Raw genomic sequence first — 27,833 nt, forward strand, 5'->3', positions numbered from 1 at the left:
GGTTATTTGGTAACCGTGATAGCGTTACGGAGATGTTTAATAAACTCAAGTGGCAGACTCTGCAAGAGAGGCGCTCTGCATCGCGGTGTAGATTGCTCGCCAGGTTTCGAGAGGGTGCGTTTCTGGATGAGGTATCGAATGTATTGCTTCCCCCTACTTATACCTCCCGAGGAGATCACGAATGTAAAATTAGAGAGATTAGAGCGTGCACGGAGGCTTTCAGACAGTCGTTCTTCCCGCAAACCATACGCGACTGGAACAGGAAAGGGAGGTAATGACAGTGTCACGTAAAGTGTCCTCCGCCACACACTGTTGGGTGGCTTGCGGAGTATAAATGTAGATGTAGATGTAGAACAGCATTTGTTTTATACTCACTTTATCAGCCACATGTAACTGAAAATCTTCAGCAACAGGGAACTAGGGAACTTTGGAGCTCTTTTGGATGCAGTGATAGTGATTCAACTTTGGCAATAACAATAGACACAGTTAGTATGCCTCATCAGCGACTATGACCCACAGAAGAATGCAGGTTTCCTATGTATAAAATGAGTTAACTTGTGTCTAAGTTCATTGAGGCACACATACATACATACTTTGAACCTTTATAGTCCTAACTAAAATTAATGTATCAGGCATACTAGGCTTGAGATGACGAAATTATACAGACTGGCAGATGAGCAGCCAGAAGCCTCTAACATTTTTGATGACTAAGAGTGTGTGAAGTGTATGTGCAAAGTTCCCACTTCTCTTACACGAGTTGACTTACTTGGTGTACACAGCCGATCTTCTTCTCTGAATAGTCGGCTTCTGGAACCTCTACAAACTTCTTCTCCGAAGAATGATGCTAGTCACAGGAACTTCACACTTCTCACATAAACAATTGACTTCCTGTAAGTCACCCACATCGTCTCACATCAGAAACAATTAAGTTACATTTACAACAGAGTTGGCTTGATAACCACTACTCGATTATACAGGAATCATACACATGTCTTGCCTCTAGCAAATTCAAGTTAAAAGTTACTTAAAAGTCTTCTCAACTAAAATGTTCTTTTGTCACTAACAATAGTCACAGTTATAAAATAGCACAGAATAACACAGAAGTTCCTTGGTTCTGCCGTGTGCTTTCATTACAACTTCCATTGTGCGACCAATAAGTACTTGTTGGTGCTGTTCGACCACCGTGTCTACCGTCTTTTCATGATAAACTTTGGATCTGCACACACAGACAGGTGACGCACAGTAGATAGGGTTCCTTCCCCCACTCACATCTAAAATTTCGTGTGTTCGAGACGGTGGAAGGTTGAGGGGTTCTAGAATTTACGTGGAAGTTCTCAAAACACTACAATCCTTACACTAGAAATGACATAATACCTTAATTCCCAGCTACAGCTATAGTGATCCAGAAGCTGGTTGATTCTAAGGTTGTGATCGTGGTGCTGAAGTGACATATTTATGTAACAAGCATTTGGTCATCATGGAGTTACAGGCAGCTGTTGGTAGGAATATTTTTTGTTTTTATTTTTTTTAAAAGAGGTGGAGCCCCTAACACCCACACCGGCATGATGGCCAACACAAAAGGTCTACTGCCATCTCTGCATAAGGGTTAGTTCTCACTAAAGTGAGGTCTCACAGGGTTTGGGTACTGTGATGTTTGCGTACATTTGGTTAAGGTTAACCATTAATATGTGCTCATCTGGAGATAAATTGGGTCAAAAGTTGAATGAATGGTAGTGGTTTGAAGGGGACAGGGAAAAAAGTGCCAAGGCAAGAACCAAGGGAAAAAGCTTCTTCTTGGCTTGTAAGAGCAGAAATGGTTTTCTCGCTGCCTGCAACAGGTCATGCAAGGGTAGGCTTTGTTAGTAGTGGGTATCATGCAGGTCGATACATTTGATGTTGTGCGGTGGTGTTACTCAGTGGCTGTTACTGGTTGTCAGTGTTGGCTTCTCAGTCAGCATCAGCAAACCTGTAGCAGTTAGGTTCACCATCATTTTGTGTCCGATAGGTCATGTATCCCATTCACAGCATAGGGTAGTGTTGGCAGTTTGTTTGTGAGTTAGTGTGCTAGCTTGTCAGTTTCCCTGCTGTAGCCTGTTGGTCAGCTTTAATAGCTGCTGGCATATCCAGTCAATGTTGCTGATTTGTAGGGGCTTGCTGAGGTTGTCGCTTGTGGGTGTATGTTAGCTCGCCATAGGTGGTTATGCCCTAGCTAGTAGCATCTTTGGCCACTTATGCTTCCATCTATGGTTGTGATCATAGTTTCCCAGAGGGAGGATGAAAGGATTGTTCGAGTGTCTCGAGTTCCTGTATAGTCATGTGGTGTGTCTTTTGAATACCTTCTCGAGGGTTTCAAGGCAGTATTCATTGTGAAGATCCATGGTGCGTGTGTAGCATTGCTAATGATGCGTAGCACTTTGTTCTGTATGATCTACAGGTATGTAGGAGCTGCTTATCCCCAAATGGGAGCTGCATACATAATCAGAGGTCTAATCAGTGTCGTGTATATGGACTTCAACACCCTCCTATTAGGGCAGTTCCCTTTTGAGCACTGGGTAGAATTGTTTGAGTCTCGCTTGTGCTCTGTTGGCAAAGTATTCAGTGTGGTCCCCCACATGTAAGTTCCCAGTCCAGCCAGACACTGAGATATCTGACTTAATCTCTGAAACGTATTGGGCATGCATGTAGTATTACCTGTAGACTGTGTTGATGTTTGTGAAGTAGCTTCGCTCTGTGTGTGATCAGAACTGCTTCGCACTTGTCGATGTTTACTTTAATATGCCATCATTCAAAACAAGGCTTGGCAGTTCTGAGAGCTGTCTGTACCTGCGAATTTATGTTCAATGGTTTCCAGTCGTGCACAGGCATGGCTGTGTCATCCACATACATGGCTAACATCATGTTTTGTGTTGCTGGAAAGTCATTAATGTAGAGGTTCATCAAGATGGGCCCAAGATGCTTCTCTGGGGTACTGCAGCTTGGATAATAGGATTGTATGAGACGTACAAGTCTGTTGGGGACACCAGCATCACTTAGTTTGCATATAAGGCTGCTGTGCCAGAGACAGTCAAAAGCTTTTTTGAAGTTCTGGATCACAGCCCCTGTGACTTTGTTCGTGTTTTACCTGTGTGTTGTATGTTTGACTACACAGAGGAGTAGTTGTGTTGTTGAGGGGGATGCCTAAAGCCAAACTGCTCCAGTCTTAGGGTGACATTGGTGATGCGGTGCCTAGTGATGCGTTTTATTATTACCTTCTCAACAATCTTGCTGAGCAAGCACAGCAGACTGATGGGTCAGTAATTTTGTGGGATGGAGTGATCTTTCTCTGGCTTTCTGAACATCAGGAGCTTGGCCATCTTCCAAAAGTCAGAGAAGTGTTGCTGTTCAAATATGGCATTCATTACGCGTGCAAGGTATTCTACAGCTCTATCTGTGAACTACTGGAAGACATGGTTTTGAATGCCACTGGGTCCAGGGGCTTTCATAACGTTGGTACACCTGATAGCTGATTTCATTGCAAGTGGGCTGAGCTACAAGTCATGTAACCTCCTGTTCCATTTCAAGTGTGAATACTCTATCTGAAGGAGCCAGATTTGGCATGAAAGATACTGCAAGTGTTGTGGCCATAAGCTCTGCCTTCTCCTTCGTGGAGTAAGCTAGGCCATCTGGTCCTTGTAGAGTGGGAATGTAATGTTTCTCCCTGGTGATGTGACTGGCTAGCTTCCACATGGCAGGACAAGAGTTTCTGGCCCCATTGCTCATTTCAAAATGTTTGTATTTTCTCTCGTAGTATATCCTGAAGTCTGTTGACATGCAGTGTGCAGAATGGGAACCTGGTACGCTGCCAATATTTCCTGAGGTGGTTCCTCATTGAGCTAAGGCCCAGGATTTCCTGGGGCAGAGCTGTCAGTGGTGGTGGTTAGTGTTTAACGTCCCGTCGACAACAAGGTCATTAGAGACGGAGCGCAAGCTCGGGTTAGGGAAGGATTGGGAAGGAAATCGGCCGTGCCCTTTCAAAGGAACCATCCCAGCATTTACCTGAAACGATTTAGGGAAATCACGGAAAACTTAAATCTGGATGGCCGGAGACGGGATTGAACCGTCGTCCTCCCGAATGCGAGTCCAGTGTGCTAACCACTGCGCCACCTAGCTCGGTTTGCAGAGCTGTCGAGTGCTGTTGTATGTGAAATGGTATCAGTCACTGTGCCTCGGATGCCAGTAGTAAGAGCCTCCCCCACGTCATCAATTTGTTGGATGTTGTTAATTTTGTGGGTGTCCGGACTATGACTATCAAACATTTCTTTGAAAAGGGTCCAATTCGCGAACTTGTAGTTCAGTATTCTGCGTGGTTCTGCATCCTGCAGTGTTGTTTCTGTGTTTAGTATTACAGGCATGTGGTCTGAGTCCAGATCATTTTCCAGGTTGAGTGTGCATGTGATGTCCTCGATGAGGGCTATGTCTGACATGTCTGGCCTGAGGACCTGTGCTAGCACATACATGGTGACATCTGGCCCAAATATAATGTAGTTTTGGCCTACTGCATGATTGTATAGTTTCTAGCTGTTGGAGGTATGTATTCATGAATTAGAGTCAGGGTGTTTCGTGTTTAGATCTCCAGCAGTGATAACCTGCGGTGCTATGTTGATAACTGTGCTGATATGCTGAGTTACTATGTTTTTAGGAGGGTTGTACAGTGATACCAGTGTGGTGTTGGCTCTGTTGAACTTAACCCTGAAAGCCATAGCCTTTAGTCTCTCAAGTGCAGGGAGCTCGATGATCATGAGCTCCACGTCTTTGTGTACAATGATGGCTGTACCACCCCCCTTCCTGCCATCTGCACGGTCGGTACGATAAATGCAATAACGTGAGATGTTTAGTTGTTTGTGAGGCATAAGCACTGCTTTGTTGATTAGGATGATTCGGATACCCTTTTGCTCCACGAACACAACCATTTCAGTTCTTTTGTTTGCAATCCCGTTTGGCATTCCAAAACAGGATCTGAGTTTGTGTTGGTGACTGTGTTTCAGGGTTGGTGTGGCGTGGTATCCATGTATTGGTGTAAACAGTAGTCTGATAATAGTTTGTCTGCTAGTCCAGTTGAGCGAGCCCGACACGAACTGTGAGAAGAGTTGTGAGACACACCCCATAATCTTCATGACTACTTCGGTGGTCATGAGCCTGGGAAATAATGTCTCCATTATTATTCAGAGTGTTGAGTTAATTTTGGGAGTGTCAGCGTGTGGGTTATTGGTTGTGTTGCCAGCCACTGGTACTTGTGTTGGCATTTGCTGTGGACTGGCTTGTGTGTCAGCTGTCTGAGTCATAGCTGGGACGCCTGTGTGGCTTCTGTGGTGAGTTGTTCGGGCTATCGTGTTGGTGTCCGAATTGTGTATGTGCCCATTGGTGTCCTGTTGTCTGTGTTGTTGTGGTGTGGTCATGTTCCCCTGCTCTGGTCATTTCTCTTCCTCCTCCTCCTCCTCACGTTGTGGCTGCCCCTATGTAGGTGCATCTTCTGTGGTCTGTCTTGGGCTGAAGTCTGTGGTCTCAGGATATAGGGTGGGGGTGTTATTTGCATTTTGTGGTTTAGCTGATGTGGGTGTGGTGTTGGGTATTGTATGTCTTGGCTGTATGTCTGTTGCTGTGGATGTTTGTTGTGCATGACTCTGAGGTTCTTTTGACTGCCCTGCGCTGCTGGGGGTGCCAGCTGCCACTCCAGCAAAGGATATTCCACTCCTTACTGGGAATGGGGGCAGTTTCAGAACTGTGACGGCCATACCTTTTACATGTTTAGCTATTTTGCACTTCAGACCTCCTTGTATGCAATGCATCCCCTGTAGTTGGCCAGATGGGCTGCAACACAGTTGGCGCATTTGTGTGGTACTGTGTACAGGAGTTGGCAATGTTGAGTTGTGTGACCACCAGCACATTTGCGGCACCGGGGAGCGACACCACTTCGAATACCTGCATGTGCAAAGTGCTAGCAGTTGTGGCATTGTTTGGGGGGGTTGTATATCTCTACATTTACAACCATGTGAAGAAATAATTTAATCTTCAGCAGGTCATGTAATTTGGCCATGTCGGCCATCTCAACTATGTAGTTATGCGACAATATCACTGTGCCGAACTCAGTCATTCGATTTACACAAATGCATTCCCAGAGTTCTCGTGTACTGTCTCCATCAGGGTTCGAGAGTCCTCCCCCTTGATTATGTACTGCTGTGTCTTTTCCAAGATTGTCCTGTGCATCAAGCAATGATGGACACCATAGGTGCATTGTAGACATTTAGCAGTATGTGATTCTCAACTGGCTAATAGATCACCAAACTCTAATATGGCTTTATAATAATCTAATGGATTCCTGTAGTGAAAAAATTGCTGAGTGGCAAGATGCACTGTTGAAGACAATCAAGCACGTTACCAAGGTTTTGTGATTTATCCATCGAACCCTTGCTAACCGAGCTGGAGTGAGCAGATAATGTAGACAGTATCGTTAAATACACAGCTAACACTCTATTTGTTGTCTCAGAAGATAAAGGGCAAATCTGCATGTAAAAGCAACAACCTTTTTTATACAGTAGCTGCTCACAAGACAACTATTTTGGAACTGAAAGGTAAATTGTGTCTTAACTAGAAATCGTATCCACAAATTAGGACAACATCCTAATTGTAGGAATCAGAGCTGTAGGTGTTTAGGATTGTAGTTATACGAAAAAAGAAAATTTTACATCTCTGAGAAAAGTTAAAAAATATGCATAAGCTAGCTTGAGATCGAAATGTGACTTATAAATTACCACTGTCAGCAGAGAGGCTATATCATATTACCATCTGTCTTGCCATTGTCAGATTCTCAGCAAGTGTGTCCACCCAGTGGTTGTACCACCAATATGCAAAAGCACACAGAAGATGCATGCAGGAAAGTGTACTTCTAAAATCAACAGAAGCATTTAGTACATCAGTAATACCTTTCTTTGATAATTCTGAGAATGTGTCCACCTGATATAACTATCAGATAGAGAGTTACATGCTATTGGTTATGGAAAGGTGCACTGAAGTGACAGAGTTCACTGGGGACCAAGACACAATCAAGGCTCAATTAAAGCCTTGGGAAACCAATACATGGCAAAGGTGCTAGCACGTTAAAGACACAGACTGTTTCGTTTACAAATTGTTCACCAGACATCTGCAAAAGAAAGGAACTACAATAGATGAATCCAAGTAGAGGCACAATCCATTCCAAAATGATACAGTTCATACCCTCTCTACGTGCATAAAACTGGGAAAATAGTATCAGACAGATGTGAATGTGGAGTCAGTACAGCATATCATATTGTACCACAATGTTCTCTAAACTGTTATGTTAGAAGCAACATCATTGTAGATGAGTATCTACTCTATGCATTAAGAAAGCTTGATTCCTAGAGAACTATAAATAACATTGCCAATCAAACATCCACAGGGTACTGCTAAGGTTCAGGGCACAAAGGACTACAAATAGCTAAAGCATCAATCACTTCTCAAGTTACCTCAGTCACATTCTTATTCAACATTAAATACAATTATTGGTACATAATACATTTAACAGTTGTTTCCATTTTCCTTTTATATCTTGTTTAATTATATTTGGAATTGAAATGCTGTTTATTGTTAGTGTATGTGTGCAATCAGCTAGTACACAAAAGCTGTGTGTATTTCATAATTTTCATTCTTACTATGTAATAAAAGTTAACATATTGGCTTGAGTTCTACTGAGTTCCACACCACCATGCGCATGATTTAAAAAACAGAAATACTAAACACATAGTATAGAGGATGTTGGGACTGAAGTTGTTCCAAGGCCAACACAGGACCTTTGGAAAAATAGACAGACATACTTCACATTTTGCAGATTGATTCTACTCCTACATTTGCCTCCTCCCTCCACAGCTTCCTAGATTTCTTTAACTTCCTGCTGCCACCCACTCCTTCTCCACACTAACACCATATTAGTTAAATAAATAGGCTTCTTGTGAACACTAGGCACACTTCTGGCACTCCATTCCCCCCTGCTGTCTCATTCTCTCCAACCATGGATTAACATATCTTGCAAATTCACTTAATCTGTCCCACTCAAGGCTATCAGTGAGCACAAGTTCAGCCGCACTGTTCAGAGAATGGTGCTTTTTCTCACACAGTCCTTGAAAAACACAAATTCAGAATATGAGCTACAATGTTTAGCTTCTTTTTTATGTGCACATAGTAAATAGTTGTTTTTGGGCAATTTGTTGTTCATAATAAGGTATCATAGTACTTTAAAAAACTTGCAGTAGGTGACAAAGTTATGTATCTGCATATTAGCAAAATTACACTGAGACACAATGAGTGGCCAGCGCTTATATTCAGAAAGCAAAATTCCAGTACTGGCAATATACACATTTCAATGTGAAGGCTCTTGAAACTATTAGTTCCTTCTACGGGGAGTAAAGAGAAGTAGGCTGGGAAAGGATTACAGAACTCAAGACCCAGTGTGAAGGAGACCCACCTAATGTGAAAACAAGGGAAAACAAAAAATGCCTACTTGTCTTTGTTTTGAAAGAAGACTATACTACTGCAAATTTTACCATCAGGAAAGATGCCTAGTCGCTAACTGCGCATACAACATGGGAAAAGGCAGATTGCTACTTACTGTAATTAACTGTGCTTGTCTGCAACTTGACATGTCTTCTTTACAGTAAGCAGCAATCTGTCTTTTCCTATATTGTTCATATTCCCACCTGGAGTTTCCATTGTCTGATTTTGACTGCACATGCAGAAAGTTCAAGCCAACACAAACATTTGTTACACAGTTATTGCACTTTTTTATATGTGTTAGAAGAGTGGAGCACTTTTATTGATCGTGTCATCCACAATTATCTTTGAAGTCCTACATTTTAAAACTGAGTGTTTGTTGTGATATCTGTTTCAGTTCTAATAAATTTCACAAGTCTGGGTAAATATACTAAATCTACTTTCAATGTCCCAAGCTAGCAGCCACAGTGAGAAAATTGATCTTTCTACATGATGATAGAGACATTTCCATTTTTTCTTCTATAATCTTGGGATGCATTACTTTTACTCTGTAATATATCCATTTTAATGACAACATTTCTAAGACCATTTTAACTGATTGTTGATTTCCAAGACAAGGACTGCAGCTTCACTAGCTACAACTGATTAATCCTGGACCAGACCAAACAACTGCAACTTCACTGGGCTCGGCAACAATAGTGAGAAATTAATTGCCAGCAGGCGTCAATTCGTTGCAACCTAATCACCAGATGATGAGTACACCACTTTAGATTTGAATATGTCTCAACTGATCAAAAGGGGTTTTGTCATACACTGTTGCTTCAAGTCCTTAGGGAAGTATGGAACATTTATGAGGAGGCACCTTCATTTAGCAATGACAAAACAGTTAAATAATAAAATAAATCAAAAACAAGTTATGACAAGAAAAATTAAGAATATGATCCCATAGGATAATAATGTGGGCTAAAACCAAAGGATTAATCTTTGTTTTGTTTATTAAACTCACACACAAATTTATTTGTACAATGGCCTCACACATATGGTTATTGAACACAGTATAGATACAAGAAACCAAAATGTTTAATTTTGCAGTGCAAGCAGAGCATTCATAGGCAGTAACAAAACTGAACCTCAGTATTGGGCCGTGCAACAAATCACTTAAACTGGAAAGAAATCTTGAAGTTCAGCAAGTACATAAAAGTCATTATGCAGTGTCAAATTCACCATGGTTGAAATATTCAATGTCTACTAGCACTCAGAGTTCCAAAATACGAGGGTAAGTCAATTATGACCTGCAAATTAGTTATAAAATTTTACTGTAATCAAATAGGAAACTTACAAGAACATCATTTTTCAAAATAGTGTCCTTGCATTTCAATGCACTTGGTCCATTGTTGTACAAGCTTCCTAATGCCCTCATAAAAGAAGGTTCTCAGTTGAGCTGCGAGCCAGGAATGCACCACTTCTTTCACTGCTTCAGCCGAGGCAAGGGCCCCTTAATGCCTGTTTGAGTGGACCAAACGGGTGATAGAAGGAACAAGATCGGGACGTCATGGAGGATGATTCAGTACTTCAGATTTTAGTTTCTGGAGCATTTCGGCAGTGTGGGCAGCAGTATGCGGACGGGCATTGTCGTGCAACAACACACCACATTTTGACAGCAATCCTCAGCGTTTGCTTCGAATTGCAGGCTTTAGCCTGGTAGTAAGCATCTCACTGTAACGCACACTGCTTATTGTTGTGCCCCTTTCCCCATAATGTTCCAGTTCTGGACCTTGTGCGTCCCAAAAAAACCGTAAGCATCAGTTTTCCTGTGGATGGTTGGGTCTTCAACATTTTCTTACATGGCGAATTTGGATGTTTCCATTCCATACTCTGTCATTTACTCTCTGGCTCATAATGATGGATCCACGTTTTGTCATCAGTAATGATCCTGTCTAAGAAGTTATCGCCTTTGTTACCATAGCGATTTAAATGTTTTTTTGCTGATGTCCAAGTGTGTTTGTTTATGCAACTGTGTGAACTGTTTTGGGACCCATCTTGCACAAACTTTATGAAACCCAAGTCTATTGTGGATAATTTCATAGGCAGAACTGTGACTAATTTGCAGGTGATGTACCACTTCATCAATAGTTAATCATCTGTCTAAGAGAATCATTTCACGTGAACACTCAATGGTTTCTTCATTTGTGGCGGTAAACAGTCGTCCAGCTCCTACATCGTGCATAACACTTGTGCGACCATTTCGGAATTTTTCAATGCATTCGTAGACACTCTGTTGTGGCAAAACAATGTTCTCATACTGTACCAAAAGTGTTTGATGTATTTTGGCCTCTGATACGCCTTCTGACCACAAAAAACGGATCACTGATTGTTGCTCTTCGTTGGTGCAAATAGACAGCAGAGCAGCCATGATTAACAGCATGGCAGCGATAATGAAACTAACCTAGCAACTTGAAAATTGCGAAGATATAACAACAAATAAACAAAGCAAGTGTCATCAATGTAAAATGACAGTACTAGCATAATAAACAAAAATATAACTAAATTGCAGATAATAATTGACTTATCCTTGCATTTCTAAGTCCTAAACTGGTATATACTGAAATATTTCTAAGTCATGAACTGCTTCACATCAAAATATTTCTAAGTTCTGAATAATACTTAAGCCCAAGCAGCTCTCTGTCTGCACAAACCTTACCAAAACCAGCCTCATTGAGCAAGAGGTGAATACAAAAAAGACCCTGTATTCAGTTCTGCCTGCCAATTCAAAAACTTAGTCATGTGGCCCACTGCCTTACTCAGTACACCAACTTACAATTGGACTCGCGAGATTAGGCATATTACAAGATTTATACATTTTAAACATATGCAACACAGACTCTTAGTTGATTAGCAATCTCAAATCACTTTATTAAATTTCAAACAGAGCAAAATAACTGGCTTTATTCTATTTTGTACACCACAAGGGAACTGCAGAAAAATTAGTCAGCCTGATGACTTTATTCATGTTGGCACTGCAGCCATATGTTAGTCAAAGACAATCTTACATATATTAATTTACTAAACTCCATTAAGTAAACATATGGACTGACGGGAAATTAGTGCAACTTCCTAACGCTGTCAATAATCATTTGTGTACATAGCAAGAAATGTTGTTTTACCACCCTTACTCAGATTATTCATACAAAATTTATAACTATTTGTTTGACAATAACACAGGTCAGCAAAAAAATTTTTCTCAGCTGCTTGAGATATTTTTAATGAATTTTTTGTTGTAGAATGCGCTGATTTCAGAAGTGATGTCCATTTTTTCCCGTCACATTAGGTTTTTTGCAAATTCAAACACAAAAAATTGGTAAAAGCACTCATTTATTCAAAATTATCAAACATAATGTTTTTTTACAACCAATGAAACATTATTTTGAGACATATAGTAACAATATTATACTTATTCATGTTTTTTATGAAACCTTTTCTTCTTTTCCTTGCTACTTCGCCTAGTCCTTTTCCAATTTCCACCTTTAATTTCTCGCTTAGGCATCCAACAGAAGTCAGCAAGCATAGTGACATCCCATCTTCCTTGGTACTGTCTCTTGATATCACAGACACCCTGGTGAAACTGCTCCTCCTGTTCTTCACTGTAAGCTCCCAAGTTTTCAGGAAAACTGTCTATATGGGAATGTAAAAAATGGACCTTCAAGCTCATCTTGCAGCCTCGAGCTTCGTAAGCTGCTAGCATCTGCTGAACAATGGTTTTGTAGTCAGGATCCTTAGTATTTCCCAAAAACTTTTTCACTACATCCTTAAATGATACCCAAGCTTCTTTTTCCTTCTCATTCATATTTTCCACAAAGAGGGTGTCAGTTAAATATTTTCTTATGTCGGGGCCAGTGAAAACTCCCTCTTTCAACTTTGCTTCTGACAGCTTCAAGAATTTTGTACATAGATATTTAAAACAGTCCCCATCCTTTTGCAGTGAATTTACAAATTTTTCATCAACCTCAATTTGATATGGAGAGAGGGCAACAAAACCTTTTCTCGTGGTACCAAAGTAATACTGATAACATTTTTTTCTCCAGGTTTTAAAGTTTCTCGGGGTGGCCAATCGCTTTTAGTCCAGTGATTTTCTCTGGCTCTAACATTCAACAAGCATAATAAGCATGGGTATTTAGTATAGCCTGACTGCTGACCCAAAAGCATCGTGAGTATTCTGTAGTCCCCACAAACCATCCACTGATGTTCCTGATATTTGATTTTTTCCAGGATAATGGCCCAATCGTTATAGTTTTCGTCCATATGCACAGAATGTCCCATTGGAAGAGATGCAAATTTATTTCCATTGTGCAATAATACTACTTTAAGATGAGTTTTGGATGAAACAATAAATAGGTGCCATTCAGATGAGTCATACTGCATATCAAAGCAATGCATGAATCCTTCCACATCACTGCAAAAAACTAAATTTCCTTCTTTTGAGGAAAACTGGGTAAATTCTTTTTCTCGGTGTCTGTATCATGAAAATAAGGTGCCATATGATAAAAGGTTTTTATTTTTTAATCTGGAACCTAACAGTTTGGCTGCATCTTTTGAGAGGCCTAAATCTCTTACTAGATCACTTCGAGAAAATAGTTGAGCTCTTTCATCTTCGTCTGAAGAAAAAGCTGAGCTTGATTCACCCTGAGGAGGTAATGTAACTTCGTCCTCCAACTCACTCAGGTATTCATCCAAACTGGAAGGTGGCTGTCGGATAGGTATTTCAGAGCTATGGGGCACTGGACGTATAGCTGAGTCAAGGTTAGGATAACTTATGCTTCTTTTGTTTTTTGAATTGAATCCCTTTATGTCAACTGAACAGAAATAGCAATCAGCGGTATGATTTTTCTGCTCACGCCATATCATAGGAATTCCAAATCTAAATGCATTTTTCTTACCCTTAAACCATAAACGAAGATCTTCACATCTTCTACACATCTTATGCGGGGCCCATGGTTTATCTTGATCACCAAGTTTTGATTTAAAGTAAGCAAAATAAACTTTCCTCATAAAATCACTTATGTTTCTCTGTTGGCTTTCAATAGTGTATTCACCACAAATATAACAAAAGCTGTTTGGAGAAATAACACAACCTCTTGTAGCCATGACTAGACAGAAACTACAGCACTGCTCCCTTCAATAGCAATATATCTACTGAGAGTTTCTCTTCATTTCATGCAAGATACATATCGTCATTTGACTTGCAACATGATAAAACTGAACAACAAGATTGTTTGCATTTGCTTCTGGTGCCCAGGAGTTCACGGTAAAACCTACAAGTGGTAACAAAGAATATTTAACATTGTAAATTTTTTTAATTTCAAAAAGATTTTTTATTTCTTCCATCTTTTAGATAATACAGCCTATGTTAAAATGCTACCAAACATTTAAACCAGTTAAGTCTTTTATTCATTTCTTTTTTTCAGGCCAGAAAATGGTGGCATAAACTGTCGAGGAAATGACAGGAGATTCAAAACTTGCAGAGCTGTCCAATGTGCCAATGTACAGCGTACTACTATTAGAGACTTTGCTTCTCAAATATGTCAACGAGCAAAGGAAATCGACAATGAATTACTTGGAACAGGATTCCAGAGAATGAGCTCCGATCGTTAGTGTTATAGATTTATTACCATATTAAGATTATTATATATCATACTTCAGACTGTTTTCGAAATAAAAAAGAATGATTTGCCATCAAAGAACATTCAGTGACGTGTGTGTGTGTGTGTGTGTGTGTGTGTTTGAGAGAGAGAGAGAGAGAGAGAGAGAGAGAGAGAGAGGAGAGAGAGAGAGAGAGAGAAGGAACTTTGACAATTTATGTTGCCAATAGGAAAAACAGAAAAAAAAAAAAATGTTGGGATGGGGGTGAGTAAGCAATGTCAAAAAGAGGAAGCAAACTGGAGAGAACCTATGAAATTGATTGGAAAGTTTTAAGAATGGCTCCACTACTGCTTAGTGGTTTGGTGGGCAAGTACACAGAGGGTGGGGAGTGAGTCATTGCCTTGCCCTTGAACGCCATCTGACAGGAAACTGCATTTCCTTTACTCAATTCATTGTGGCAGCTGGTTGAATGCGGGTCTGTTAGGGCTTGTTGTCGGATTCTGTCTGCGTGAAAATGGATGTAAAAACGAAGCAACGAGTTTGTGTGAAATTTTGTTTTAAAACTGGGAAATCGGCTTCTGAGACTTACAAACTATTAAAAACAGCTTTCGGGGATAATTGTATGAGCCAGTTAAATGTTTCTGTCTGGTTCAACAGATTTAAAAATGGCCACGAATCATTTGAAGATGAACCATGGTCCAGCCAACCTTCCACCTCAAAAATGAATGAAAATGTTGTGAAAGTTTGTGACTTAGTGCGCTCTGATCTTAGACCTACAATTAGGGAGATGACTGATGAACTTAATTTAAGTTTCTATGCAGTTCAGTCAATTTTAACCGAAGATCTGAATATGCGTCGAGTGTCCGCAAAATTCATTCCAAAAGTGTTGTCAAGTGACCAGAGACAATAGCGACTTGTGCCAAGAACTGATTAATCAAACTAAAAATGACCCAGATTTGTTAAATAGGGTAATTACAGGTGACGAATCATGGGTAAATTGATATGATCCTGAAACCAAAGTTCGCAGTTCTTTGCAGTGGAAGACTCCAGGTCACCACGGACGAAAAAAGCATGGCAAAGTCGGCTAAAGATGAAGACAATGTTGGTGACTATTTTCAATTCTACCAGTATTGTGCATGATGAATTTACCCGTGGAGGACAGACAATTACTACAAATGTGTCCTTGAGCGGTTGCACAAAAAGGTGCGGAAGAAAAGGCCTGCATTCTGGAAAGAAAGGAGCTGGGTGCTACATCATGACAATGCTCTGGCTCATTGTGCCTTCTCCATTGTTGGATTTTTGACCAAATTCAAAATTTCTGTGCTTCCACAACCACCATATCCCCCTGATTTGGCCCCTGTGGACTTCTACCTGTTTCCTAAACTGAAATTTTCACTGAAGGGGAAGCAATTTGACTCAATTGAAGATATCCAGGCAAATACGGAGAGCGTCCTTAACACACTTCAGGAAAAAAATTTCCAGGAATATTTCCAAAAGTAGAAACACCATTGGAGTCAGTGTGTTCAGTCAGAAGGGGATTATTTTGAAGGAATGCATCACAGTAGCATGTAAGTAGCACCATTGTACAATTACAAGCCCAGTCTTAAAACTTTCTAATCACACCTCGTATACAGTTTACTATTAGTTATTCTTAACTGTATTGTATAAATAATGAACTAATGCAGTTATTAAGATTCTGGATTCATAATTTATATTGCCTTAATTACTAACAGAAGTGAACTAAAAGCAAATTTACGATATGAAAGACATAAAATCAAAATGTCTCAAATATCAGTAGTAGGTGGAAATAGCATTTATATAAATGAACAGAATAACATTCTTGTGGGAAAGGAATTCTAATTACTTTGGTACCTCACCTACCTTATTACTACCTCTAAACCTGTGAATTAATGTTTGGAATCCACGAATTTCCTCTTACTGATTCTTCCATGGAAATCAGTCATCTGTGTTTCTATCTGATTTTGTTATGAACATGTTTATTTCCAGCTTTCTGCCATCAATTTCTAAAGGAACTGCACTATTTTTCTCTTCATTGATGTTCAGTTCCCTACCACTATCATCAGAAAAAAAAGGACCTTACTTTTTCGCTCTGTCTGTTATGTCTCAGATGTTTTGACATATCTTCTATGACATACCATTTGTTTGGAATGGTTTTTCTCTGTCTTCTCTTACATTTTCTCCTACACACATGATAACTATGCCACCTGCACTTTCTCCTTTTCTGGTACATATCTGTGATACGAAGTGTGTTTTTTATGAGCTCGCTCTGTTTTCCCTTATTTCCACTAACTTATTGCTCCACTCCTCTACTACAAAAACATGATTATGCATAGTTATTAAATAATCATTTTTTATGAAAGCATGTTAATATTTTGTGACAATTCCTCACTTCACACAACATTTAATTCCCTTCACTGCTTTTTTGTTTTACTCTCATTGGTCATGCAAATGGACCACTCTTTTGACAGTTAAATAATAGCCATTTCCTTGCAAATTGAAACTGTTTGCCAGACTAGGACCCAAACTCAGAACTTCTGCCCATCTGCTTTGTGGATGGGGTGCAAGTTGCGCTTGGACAGCTCAGTGGGTAGATCATTTGTCCATGGAAGGCAAAAGTTTCGAACTTGAGTCCTGATCCAGCACACAGTTTTAATCCACAGATCAGTGCACACTTAGCCACTTTGTAGAGTCAAAATTTTTACTGAAAATAACAGTCATAACTCATTTCTGAAAAAATACATGAATTCAAACTTCAGCCTCACTTATTAGTTCCAGGTGACTTTGATTCCCCTTTTCACTACCCTTCTCTGTTTATCTCACATGTACAAAGGAAAATTTGACACTTTGAGAGAGAGAGAGAGAGAGAGAGAGAGAGAAAATCATGTTATAAACCAATGTTGCTGTTGTGATATTGGAAAACTGGCTTATAATCTAACAACTAGATCACACAAAATAAAAATTTCTGTTCTACAAAGGAACAAAAGAAGTGTGTTTCAGTGTAATTATTGCATTATTCCATAATGTACCAACATTTGTAACAACTGAAACGAATAAATAAAACTACTGATAACTGTTCTCTGCACATTTAACAGCTGAAGAAGCTTGTACTGTTTGGTGTTATAAGAGGAATGGTGGTTCAAAAAGCAGGGGCTGGACATTTCCTGATGGCACAATCTGCCATAGCTGGCGCTCACGTTACAGTAAATCTACGTACTGTATAAGTGGGCGATGTGAGGTAAAGTTATTACTGAATACCTGTTAGAATCACTGTATCACAGAAAAAAAAATAGATTTTCAAGACCTTCATCTATTAAAATATTTCCTTGATTATTTTACATAATAATACTTTGTGCATTGCATTAGAATTATTAATAGTTTTTAAATTTACATTTTAGGAGTTTATCTGTGACCGTTTTGATACTGCAATATTCAGCAACGGCCCAGAAATATGTGCATCCAGTGGAAATCGCGTTCATACTCGAGATACACCTACACTTCCTCACTATAAAGCCAACAGAAGAAAGACTGAAGATTTGATTTTTGATAGAAGCATCCTGTGGGTGGCGGCAAGTGGTTGCCACTCGAATTGTGTTGCTCCTGGAACTGGTCTTCGCCTTGTGGCAGCCAAGGATAATCACTGTCTACAGGACACTGAATGCATGAAGACTAGTATTCAGCTCTGTCAACCAGATGAACTGGTAATTAAGATTTAAACACCTTAGAAGTGTAGCAAAAACAGAGACAAAATATGTTTGTTGCTCATTGAATGCAAATTTTGAAATTTAGAACTTTAAAATGTGAAAAAACTTGTATCTCATTGATTTCTATGGTTAAATATGTAATCTGATACCAGTCAAATGTCCTCCTCGACAGCTGCGGCAAACTCTTGTTCTTTAGGCAAAAGTTTCCATGATGGTGGATATAAATCGGGTCTTGAAGCAGGTGGCAGTGTTGAAATACGGCAATGTTATGACAAGTGTAATACTCATCATCTTCTGAAAAAGTGTTGAGCTATTCTGGATGCCTTTACATACTACATATACTACAGAGTGGTGGTGGTTGACCCCCCCCCCCCCCCCCCTCCCACCTCGCCCCATCTGGCATTTGTAACTCTGAATGCGCATCCTTGATCAACCTTATATAAGATCCGCTGCTGGGCACACACTCAGCACATACTCTGGTGTCCAAAGTTAAACTGGAAATTTTGCAAGGTTGTTTTTATTTTGTCACAAAACAGTATAAACAGGTGATAGTAAAGTAGAAATAATGTAAAGAACTCAGAATGTAAACAACTGGAATATTCATAATGGTAGACAAAAATTTTCTTAGTTTTTTTTCCAACTTAACAGGTTTGCACACACATTCTGACAACTAGTTAAAAAGCTCAGTATGGGATGTGACCACCTCTGGCAGCAATACAGGCCTGACGAGAAATGCTATAGATGGTGTCATCAGTCTCACGTTGAGACAGTAACACCAATTCTTCCTGCAGAGCTGCTTGCAGTCTTGGAGAGTGGTTGGTGGATGCTGATGTGGTGTTTGCCATCTCTCTAGTGCATTCCAGACATGTTCTATGGGGTTCAAATTGGGAGAGCGAGCAGGCTATGACATGTGTACAATATCTTCTGTTTCTAAGAAAGTATCAACCACCCATGCCCTGTAAGATTGAGCATTATCATCCATCAGTACAAAGTCTGGGCCCACAGCACCTTGCAACAATCGCAAATGAGGTGCCAAAATTTCGTCATGACACCTGACAGCAGTTAAGCCTTGCCGATTCACCCGTACAATTTCACGAAGAGGGATTCAAGTGGTAAACATAATCTCTGCAAACACCATTATGGATCCTCCTCAAAATCAGTCTCTTTCCATGATGTTTAGGTCCTAAAATCGTGTTCCACATTCCCTACAGATGTGAATCCATTGAGAATCACTCTTCAGACTAAATTGGGATTTATGTGTGAAAACAACATTGGCTCACTGTTCGACCATCTAGGCGGCATGTTGACGACTCCACTCTAGACTTTCCCTTCCGTGAAGATGCATATGAGGTTAACATAAAGCAGGTCACCTACAATAAAGGCCAGTCTACCGAAGTCTTCTGCACACCTTTTGTCTCAGTGCAATACGTAAATTGGATGCTGCGAGCTCACATGCCAGTCTTCTTGCAGTACTAAAGCAGTACTGTTGTTCCCTTACAGCCAAATATCGATCCTCTCTTTTGGCGTCACATTTGGGCAGCCCTGCCCTGGTCTTCAGTATACAGTTTTGGTCTCTGTAATCTGTCGCCACATCCAAGAAATAATGGAATGATTCATATTAAGCCACTGATCCACATCAGTTTGCGGCTGTCCTGCTTTCTCTCTTTCTATGGCCCTCCATCGCAGAAGGTCTGGTAGGCATTTTCTCTGTGGCATACTGCATTGTCTGTGACTGTGTGCACAGCAACTTTGGATGTGGGGCTATCCAGCAAACACTACCTTGTTTCATAGGTGCCCTGATGTCATCGTTGGCCTGGTTGTCCACTGACTGAAACACCATCTTCTATGCAGAACACGATCATATGGACATCTGGTTGACAGTTTGTATGATTATATCGTGAATTAGACACAGAACGGGGAAACAGCAGTTTGTTGCTTTAATTCTGGACACCCGGCTAGTTACAACACAGGTTTCCACAACAAACTTAGCAGATAACCTTCATTCCTGTTGACAAGATTATGAGTATGACACTCACTGAAATTTCGCAGTATAGCAACGCTGCTGCCCAGTTGGAGACCTGAAACCTTTTCATCAGTAGTGTACATGGGGAACATCCACATACTTCTCCTGCAAGATTAGGGTTCTATTTAAAAATTTCACCTGAGTCATTGTTATTAACAGCAGGAACTGGTTGTGTTGTGGGATTTCAGAAACATCTTGATTAGACAGTATCAGATAACAATATTTTCCTCACAAATGCATCTTGCCATAACAGAAATCACTGTCCACATCTGTCACTCTCTGTGCGACAAGGTTGCACCATGCTGTTGAAACCAAACGCCTTGATCACTCATATCCAAACAAAGCTATAAAATAAATTTTGTATTATAGATGTAACAACTCCAGTGTCTCTCACTGGATTTCTGACATCATCTTCAAAGAATTATTGTCTAAACATTCTTTAAATCCAACTTCCAGTTACACACCTTGGATTGAATCTAGATGCAATACCTGCTCAAAAATTCTTGAGGGTTCTCTGCGTCCTAACACTGAGCTTACTAATGATATGATTTAAAACAAAATATGCCTAACCATAATGATGGTTCTCTTCATGAAATTATTGTGCAATCTTAATCTCTCAACCATCCAAGTGGTCCTAAGTACTTTAAATGATGGGTTGCTTGCACTAGTTGGTTTTTATAGGTACCCAGAAGAAATTAGTCAGCCTCTGAGAATGATCTTGAGATTGTTCTGACTGTCAAAGGACCCAGTTTCTCCAGATCCGGAGAAATATTAATTCATAACTGTGGATCCCTGCCACAAGAAGCACAGGAATATTACAAGGATTTAAACTACACCAGGAAGCATATAGTATTTAAATTTCTTTATCAGTGTGCATAGCTCTATTACTTGCACTTTTGACAACCAGAAATCTCTTACATTGCCTCTGTACAACATCCCTCATATTTGAAACAAGTTTCCATTGTGACAATATCCTGTTCTGTTCATTACTCCATGTTCACTAGTCAAAAAGTAAGATGCTGATGATAGTCCATATTTCAGCGCTGTCAGCCTAACTGACAAAAATGGAATGCAGTTCAAAAACTGAAAATAATAACTAAATGATATTAATGTATTAGATCTGGAAATGTAAGATGTTAAAAATGATGAAAAGGACAGTCAGTAAGTTATGGACAATGAAATGAAGATTAGGATTTAACGTATTGTTTACAATAAGATCCTTTGCTAGGAGGAAGGATTCAAACTGGCTGACTGATGGGAGACATGGTCACAGCTATTGTGAGGCATAGAAAGAGTTTGCAGCATAAACTCTCCATTCATTATTCTGACATAAGTCGTACAGTGAGTGCGCTGAAGTAAAGATAACTTAGCGCACAGGACAAGTTTTTCACTGGGGCAGCCACAAGTCTATAAACTGTAAAGAAGAGAATAGACTGACAAGCTACGCAATGACTGACCATGATGTTGCTGATTTTGGTAGAATGATCAAAATATTCTCTTGGTGGTATGGAGAAAATACACTCCTGGAAATGGAAAAAAGAACACATTGACACCGGTGTGTCAGACCCACCATACTTGCTCCGGACACTGCGAGAGGGCTGTACAAGCAATGATCACACGCACGGCACAGCGGACACACCAGGAACCGCGGTGTTGGCCGTCGAATGGCGCTAGCTGCGCAGCATTTGTGCACCACCGCTGTCAGTGTCAGCCAATTTGCCGTGGCATACGGAGCTCCATCGCAGCCTTTACCACTGGTAGCATGCCGCGACAGCGTGGACGCGAACCGTATGTGCAGTTGACGGACTTTGGACGAGGCCGTATAGTGGGCATGCGGGAGGCCGGGTGGACGTACCGCCGAATTGCTCAAGACGTGGGGCGTGAGGTCTCCACAGTACATCGATGTTGTCGCCAGTGGTCGGCGGAAGGTGCACGTGCCCGTCGACCTGGGACCGGACCGCAACGACGCACGGATGCACGCCAAGACCGTAGGATCCTACGCAGTGCCGTAGGGAACCGCACCGCCACTTCCCAGCAAATTAGGGACACTGTTGCTCCTGGGGTATCGGCGAGGACCATTCGCAACCGTCTCCATGAAGCTGGGCTACGGTCCCGCACACCATTAGGCCGTCTTCCGCTCACGCCCCAACATCGTGCAGCCCGCCTCCAGTGGTGTCGCGACAGGCGTGAATGGAGGGACGAATGGAGACGTGTCGTCTTCAGCGATGAGAGTCGCTTCTGCCTTGGTGCCAATGATGGTCGTATGCGTGTTTGGCGCCGTGCAGGTGAGTGCCACAATCAGGACTGCATACGACCGAGGCACACAGGGCCAATACCCGGCATCATGGTGTGGGGAGCGATCTCCTACACTGGCCGTACACCACTGGTGATTGTCGAGGGGACACTGAATAGTGCACGGTACATCCAAACCGTCATCGAACCCATTGTTCTACCATTCCTAGACCGGCAAGTGAACTTGCTGTTCCAACAGGACAATGCACGTCCGCATGTATCCCGTGCCACCCAACGTGCTCTAGAAGGTGTAAGTCAACTACCCTGGCCAGCAAGATCTCCAGATCTGTCCCCCATTGAGCATGTTTGGGACTGGATGAAGCGTCGTCTCATGCGGTCTGCACGTCCAGCACGAACGCTGGTCCAACTGAGGCGCCAGGTGGAAATGGCATGGCAAGCCGTTCCACAGGACTACATCCAGCATCTCTACGATCGTCTCCATGGGAGAATAGCACCCTGCATTGCTGCGAAAGGTGGATATACACTGTACTAGTGCCAACATTGTGCATGCTCTGTTGCCTGTGTCTATGTGCCTGTGGTTCTGTCAGTGTGATCATGTGATGTATCTGACCCCAGGAATGTGTCAATAAAGTTTCCCCTTCCTGGGACAATGAATTCACGGTGTTCTTATTTCAATTTCCAGGAGTGTAGTTAATACGATTTATATTATTTACATATATCCTTTTTAAATCATTGGTCAGATGGAGAAGAGAGTTGAAGATTTACAGATCAAGAAAAATTTTGTGAAAAGAGGCACAGTTTTTTTATGATTTGCTATGGGAATCAGGCTTTCAGGGGTTGTCTTAGATGGCATGGGAAATCTACTTGTCAGTCAGGGTCCTAAAAATGAAGGCAGTGCTGAGTCTGCCAGAGTTGTATAGAGGGGACTATTTCTTACAGACACAATGACATCTGAAAAAGACAAAGTATTACTTTGCTGGCAGCTTTAATATGTATTGAAATATGAACACCATTTTCACTGGGATGAATCAACATCAAAGACGATGACATGGCATTATAACAGGACCAAGTGAGTCATAGATGAGAACAATACAAGAGATGAAATTTCCTGATGGACCATGATCCATGAGTGGTTTCTGCTTTTTGTGGACAAGGTGTCCCAGCTTGACTCACAACTGTCTACAAAGTATTCAATTTTGTCAATCTCTATCACCTACTTTCAAAACTATACAGGAGCTGTCCTCCATACCTTGCTAGACTAGTGCTAAGCAGAGAAAGGATATTGTCAAAAACAGCTTACCAATATGAATATTTCAAGTCAGGCGATGAGCCATTTCTGGACGGCACACTGATAAGAACAATGCCCGTGAAAGCAAAGGTCCCAGTTCAAGTCCTGGTCTGGCACAAACTTGTAATCTATCAAGAAGTTTCACAAAAGCATATCTGTATAGCAGAGTGAAAGGTCCAGGCTGGAAGTATTCAGATTTATAGGATGGTCCATAGTTCAGCCTGTTTAATAGTTGCCCGTGTTATGCCATTAAAAATTAACACAGTTCTGACACTGTGCATGCCCCTTTACATTCTGCATCAAATAGGGATTCTTTGTAATTATTTTATTTCATGATACCAAAGATGCATTTGTTCCTTGCAAAAAAATTCTACACTTCCAAATACAGTACATGCTGCAACCTGAAAAGTAAACAAAGCTGTCATCAATCTGAAGATTGTTTTGAACACAACAGTGCTTTGCTAGGCATGGTCCTATTGGAGATAGTATGCCTTTGCCTTCCTCTAACCTTTGAACTGACTTTCTCAGGCAGGTAAGGGGGATCTACAGTTTACATAGACCACGAACCACAGTGCAAATTAGGCATTTTTCACATCAACAATCACTGTCAATGATGAAGGCAGTAGTAAGTCACAGATAAAAATCCTAAGACTGACTTGGGATCAAAGCCAAGACCGTTGAATTTGTAGTATGACACTTTACCACTCAGCCACGCCTTGCTGCAACCTATTTGCATGTAAAACAATGAACTTAATTTGTCTAAATAAACATCTGTTACTGTCCTTTTTTAGAAACGTTATTAAAATATGTTAATTATTTTTCTTTTAGAGTTGTGGCAGACTCAAAACACCATTTGAATATGCAACAACTGTATGCAGCAAATACAAAGAAAGAGTTGCCCGTCTTTCAGGCCTTGGAATGCAAATATCAGCAACAGCACGTAAGTTGGCTTAGAACTAACAGATGTAAACTGCAGAAATATCTGGAAACCTTAGGGGTCTGACATTCATTGTTTATTACTCTGTCATTCAGCAGCTGGAAAGTTACGAACATGTTATCCTGATACAAAAGCATTACAAACTGACTGTAGTTCGCTCAAAATAAGTATATAAGTTGGATATAAGTATCTGATATATTACAACCCTTCAATTTTTGTGGGTAATTTGTGGAAACTAAGTGATAAACTTTCAACAACTGTAAATATATACACATCAAAAAATATTTGCATCACCCCGGTTCCAAGAACTCCTAAAGCTAGATGTTGACTGTGGATATTGTATCACAGACACAGTTCCTTTGACTGTTCAGAGATGTCACTAAACCCGGCCAAAGATGTAAACAACCATGCATTGACAGTGCCTATTAGACAGAGGGGTCCAACAGCTGATCAGTTCCAGTCATTCCACCAGGAAGGAGGTACATGACTCGTGTTGTCTGTAGTTCAACCAAGCCTAGATGGTCAATACCACAGTTCGATAGTGTCCGCATTGTTATTTTGTGCCAATAAGGGATCTCAACAAAGGAAGTGTCCAGGCATCTTGGAGTGAACCAAAGTGATGTTGTTCAGACATGGAGGAGATACAGAGAAACAGGAACTGCTGATGACATGCCTCACTCAGGCCGCCCAAGAGCTACTACTGCAGTGGATGACCGCTACCTAAGGATTATGGCTCGGAGGAACCTGACAGCAATGCCACCATGTTGAATAATGCTTTTCTTGCAGCCACAGGATGTCTTGTTATGACTCAAAATGTGTGCAATAGGCTGCGTGAGGCAGAACTTCACTCACAACATCCATCTTTGCAACCGCGACACCATACACCGCAGTACAGATAGGCCCAACAACATACTGAATAGACCGCTCATGATTGGCATCACATTCTCTTCACTGATGAATGTTGCACATGCCTTCAACCTGACAATTGTCGGAGATGTGTTTGGAGGCAACCCCGTCAGGCTGAATGCCTTAGACACACTGTCCAGTGAGCGCAGCAAGGTGGAGGTTCCCTGATGTTTTGGGGTGGCATTATTTGGGGCTGACGTAAGCTGCTGGTGGTCATGGAAGGCGCGGTAATGGCTGTACAATACATGAATGCCATCCTCCAACCGACAGTGCAACCATATCGGCAGCGTACTGGTGAGGCATTCATCTTAATGGATGACAATTCATGCCCCTATCATGCACATCTTATGAATGACTTCCTTCAGAATAACGACATCGCTTGACTTTAGTGGCCAGCATGTTCTCTAGACATGAACCCTACTGAACATGCCTGGGATACATTGAAAAGGCTTTTTATGGAAAACGTGACCCACCAACCACTCTGAGGGATCTACGCGGAATCATAATTGAGGAGTGGGACAACCTGGACCAACAGTGCCTTGATGAACTTGTGGATAGTATGCCACGACGAATACAGGCATGCATCAATGCAAGAGCAAGTGCAACTGTGTATTAGAGGTACCGGTGTGTACACCAATCTGGACTACCACCTCTGAAGGTCTTGCTGTATGGTGGTACAACATGCAATGTGAGGTTTAAAGGGAGGAAATGATATTTATGTTGATCCCTATTCCAATTTTCAGTACAAGTTCAGGAATTCTCAGAACTGAGGTGATGCAAAACTTTTTTTAATGTGTGTATATGTCTCTCAAACTCAACAAATTTTTGTTCAGTGTCAGGAACCAAGAAACCTGGGCCATAGCAAGGAATGCTCATCTTATTTAATGAGCACAAAATAAGAATTATAGAGTAAAATGTCTGCCTTAAGGAACCACCCAGCCACACAGATTCCTCAAGGAGGCTATTAGCAGTTGAAGGATTCCCAACTTACAGAAAAGATAAAGAGGAAATATAATAGCCACACCAGTATAGCCCATTCGGCAGAAAAGATGAAGCATCTGTTGTACTCAGTATTAAATAAAGCAAAAAATACTAACTTATCTGCTAATCAATCTTTAGTGCCCATTTCATCACACTTGCTGTTCTTTTTAAAATTTCCAGATCACTACATCACACAACAACTATAGCATGGTTAAGAATAAGCAATTTAACTTCTTGTCATCAGATTAGTTTTGCCATTTAAATAATGCCACAGGTTTATCTCAGTCTTTGATCTCTCATTGAGTTCTGCCATTCCTGCTGATAGTGCTCACTGATAAACTGTATATGATTTGTATTCCTGTGAACATTCCTCCATCTAGACACTTTCCAGACAGAAACGTCCTGCAAAACAAGCCACTTATATTTGCCTGGTAAGTATGGATGTCCACAGAAATTTATTCGGGGGGAGGGGGCAAGACACTAAAATTATCAGGTTTTATAAAAAATGAGATGGTCACTTTCACAGTTTCAAGATATGCCATGCCACAAGAACTAGATTTCATGGATGACATAAACCCTAGAGAACTGCCTGTCACCCAATCACTTCTAGGGGTGTGTGTGAATTCTACAATGAATAAAAAATCTGTACTACAATCGAGGAGAACTGAGGGACAAGTGCAGGGCCCTCTCTTTCCCCCCCCCCCCCCCCCCCCTCCCCCTTCCCCTTCCACTCAACACTATGCTCGTAAGGTGAAAAGCTGTATAGCCAATTACCTGAGACAGAAAGTTGTATCACTACACAGGAATGGATTTATCATTTTATGCAAGAGGAGTGTAGGAAGTGTACTTTTAGGAGAGAGGAGTGAAGCAGACAGAGCACACTGTGCACCACTATACCTGTGCTTTGTATTTCTATGGGTACAGCAGTTGAAATCAGATGGTTCAGTGGTGTCTGACAACAAAGAAACTACATTAGTTATGCTACGGTCTATGTTGACAGTCTTCACCATGATGGCACGCAGAAATGTCAATGATAATATGAAACAATTTCAAATAATTACTGCCATAGTCATAAAGATAGAGCTGCTAAGTGTAAAGACTTCATACAGCCTGACTACATGCAGAATTCAACAACCAGAAGTAGCCTAAATAGGTACCAGAACTTGTGAAAATTAGTCGATGTCAGTTAGCACCACTAATACATAATACATGAGCAATATATTCATTGACACTGGTGCTTGTAGAACAATGAAAAGTCATGCATCCAGAAAAGCTGACAATGATTCACATCTACAGAATCATTTGGATCAGCAGTTTCAATCCACATTCACACACAACTAGAAAAAAGATAGTATTAAGTAGAAACATTGCTATGTTGACTCAGCCTAACTGCCAAAATTTCACTTTCAGTTTGATATGCTGATTGCAGCCTGGTCCATCATCCATTAAGAGGAAACATGTTTTTGGTCATTCTGTATCCAGAAATACCAAAGAATTTCCATGGCTCTAATTTTAGAACAGGTGTGGTTTGTGGTTTCCATGCTA

At 40.9% G+C, this 27,833-nt stretch overlaps 1 protein-coding gene and 1 non-coding gene across 2 annotated transcripts in view; one reads left to right on the forward strand and one right to left on the reverse strand.

Moving 5' to 3' along the window:
* Nucleotides 1-27,833, forward strand: part of LOC124606636 (A disintegrin and metalloproteinase with thrombospondin motifs adt-1-like) — a 153,422-nt gene that overhangs the window by 77,342 nt on the left and 48,247 nt on the right. Inside the window, exons 10-13 of the mRNA XM_047138631.1 lie at nt 14,004-14,185; nt 17,292-17,434; nt 17,595-17,897; nt 24,293-24,404. Coding sequence (XP_046994587.1) covers nt 14,004-14,185; nt 17,292-17,434; nt 17,595-17,897; nt 24,293-24,404 — 740 coding nt within the window. The remainder of the gene's footprint in view (nt 1-14,003; nt 14,186-17,291; nt 17,435-17,594; nt 17,898-24,292; nt 24,405-27,833) is intronic.
* On the reverse strand, nt 4,077-4,149 carry Trnaa-cgc. Its single transcript has one exon. It is a non-coding gene; the product is annotated as a tRNA-Ala (tRNA).

This window comes from Schistocerca americana, chromosome 3 (assembly GCF_021461395.2).
Source record: "Schistocerca americana isolate TAMUIC-IGC-003095 chromosome 3, iqSchAmer2.1, whole genome shotgun sequence".
Lineage (NCBI taxonomy): Eukaryota > Metazoa > Arthropoda > Insecta > Orthoptera > Acrididae > Schistocerca > Schistocerca americana.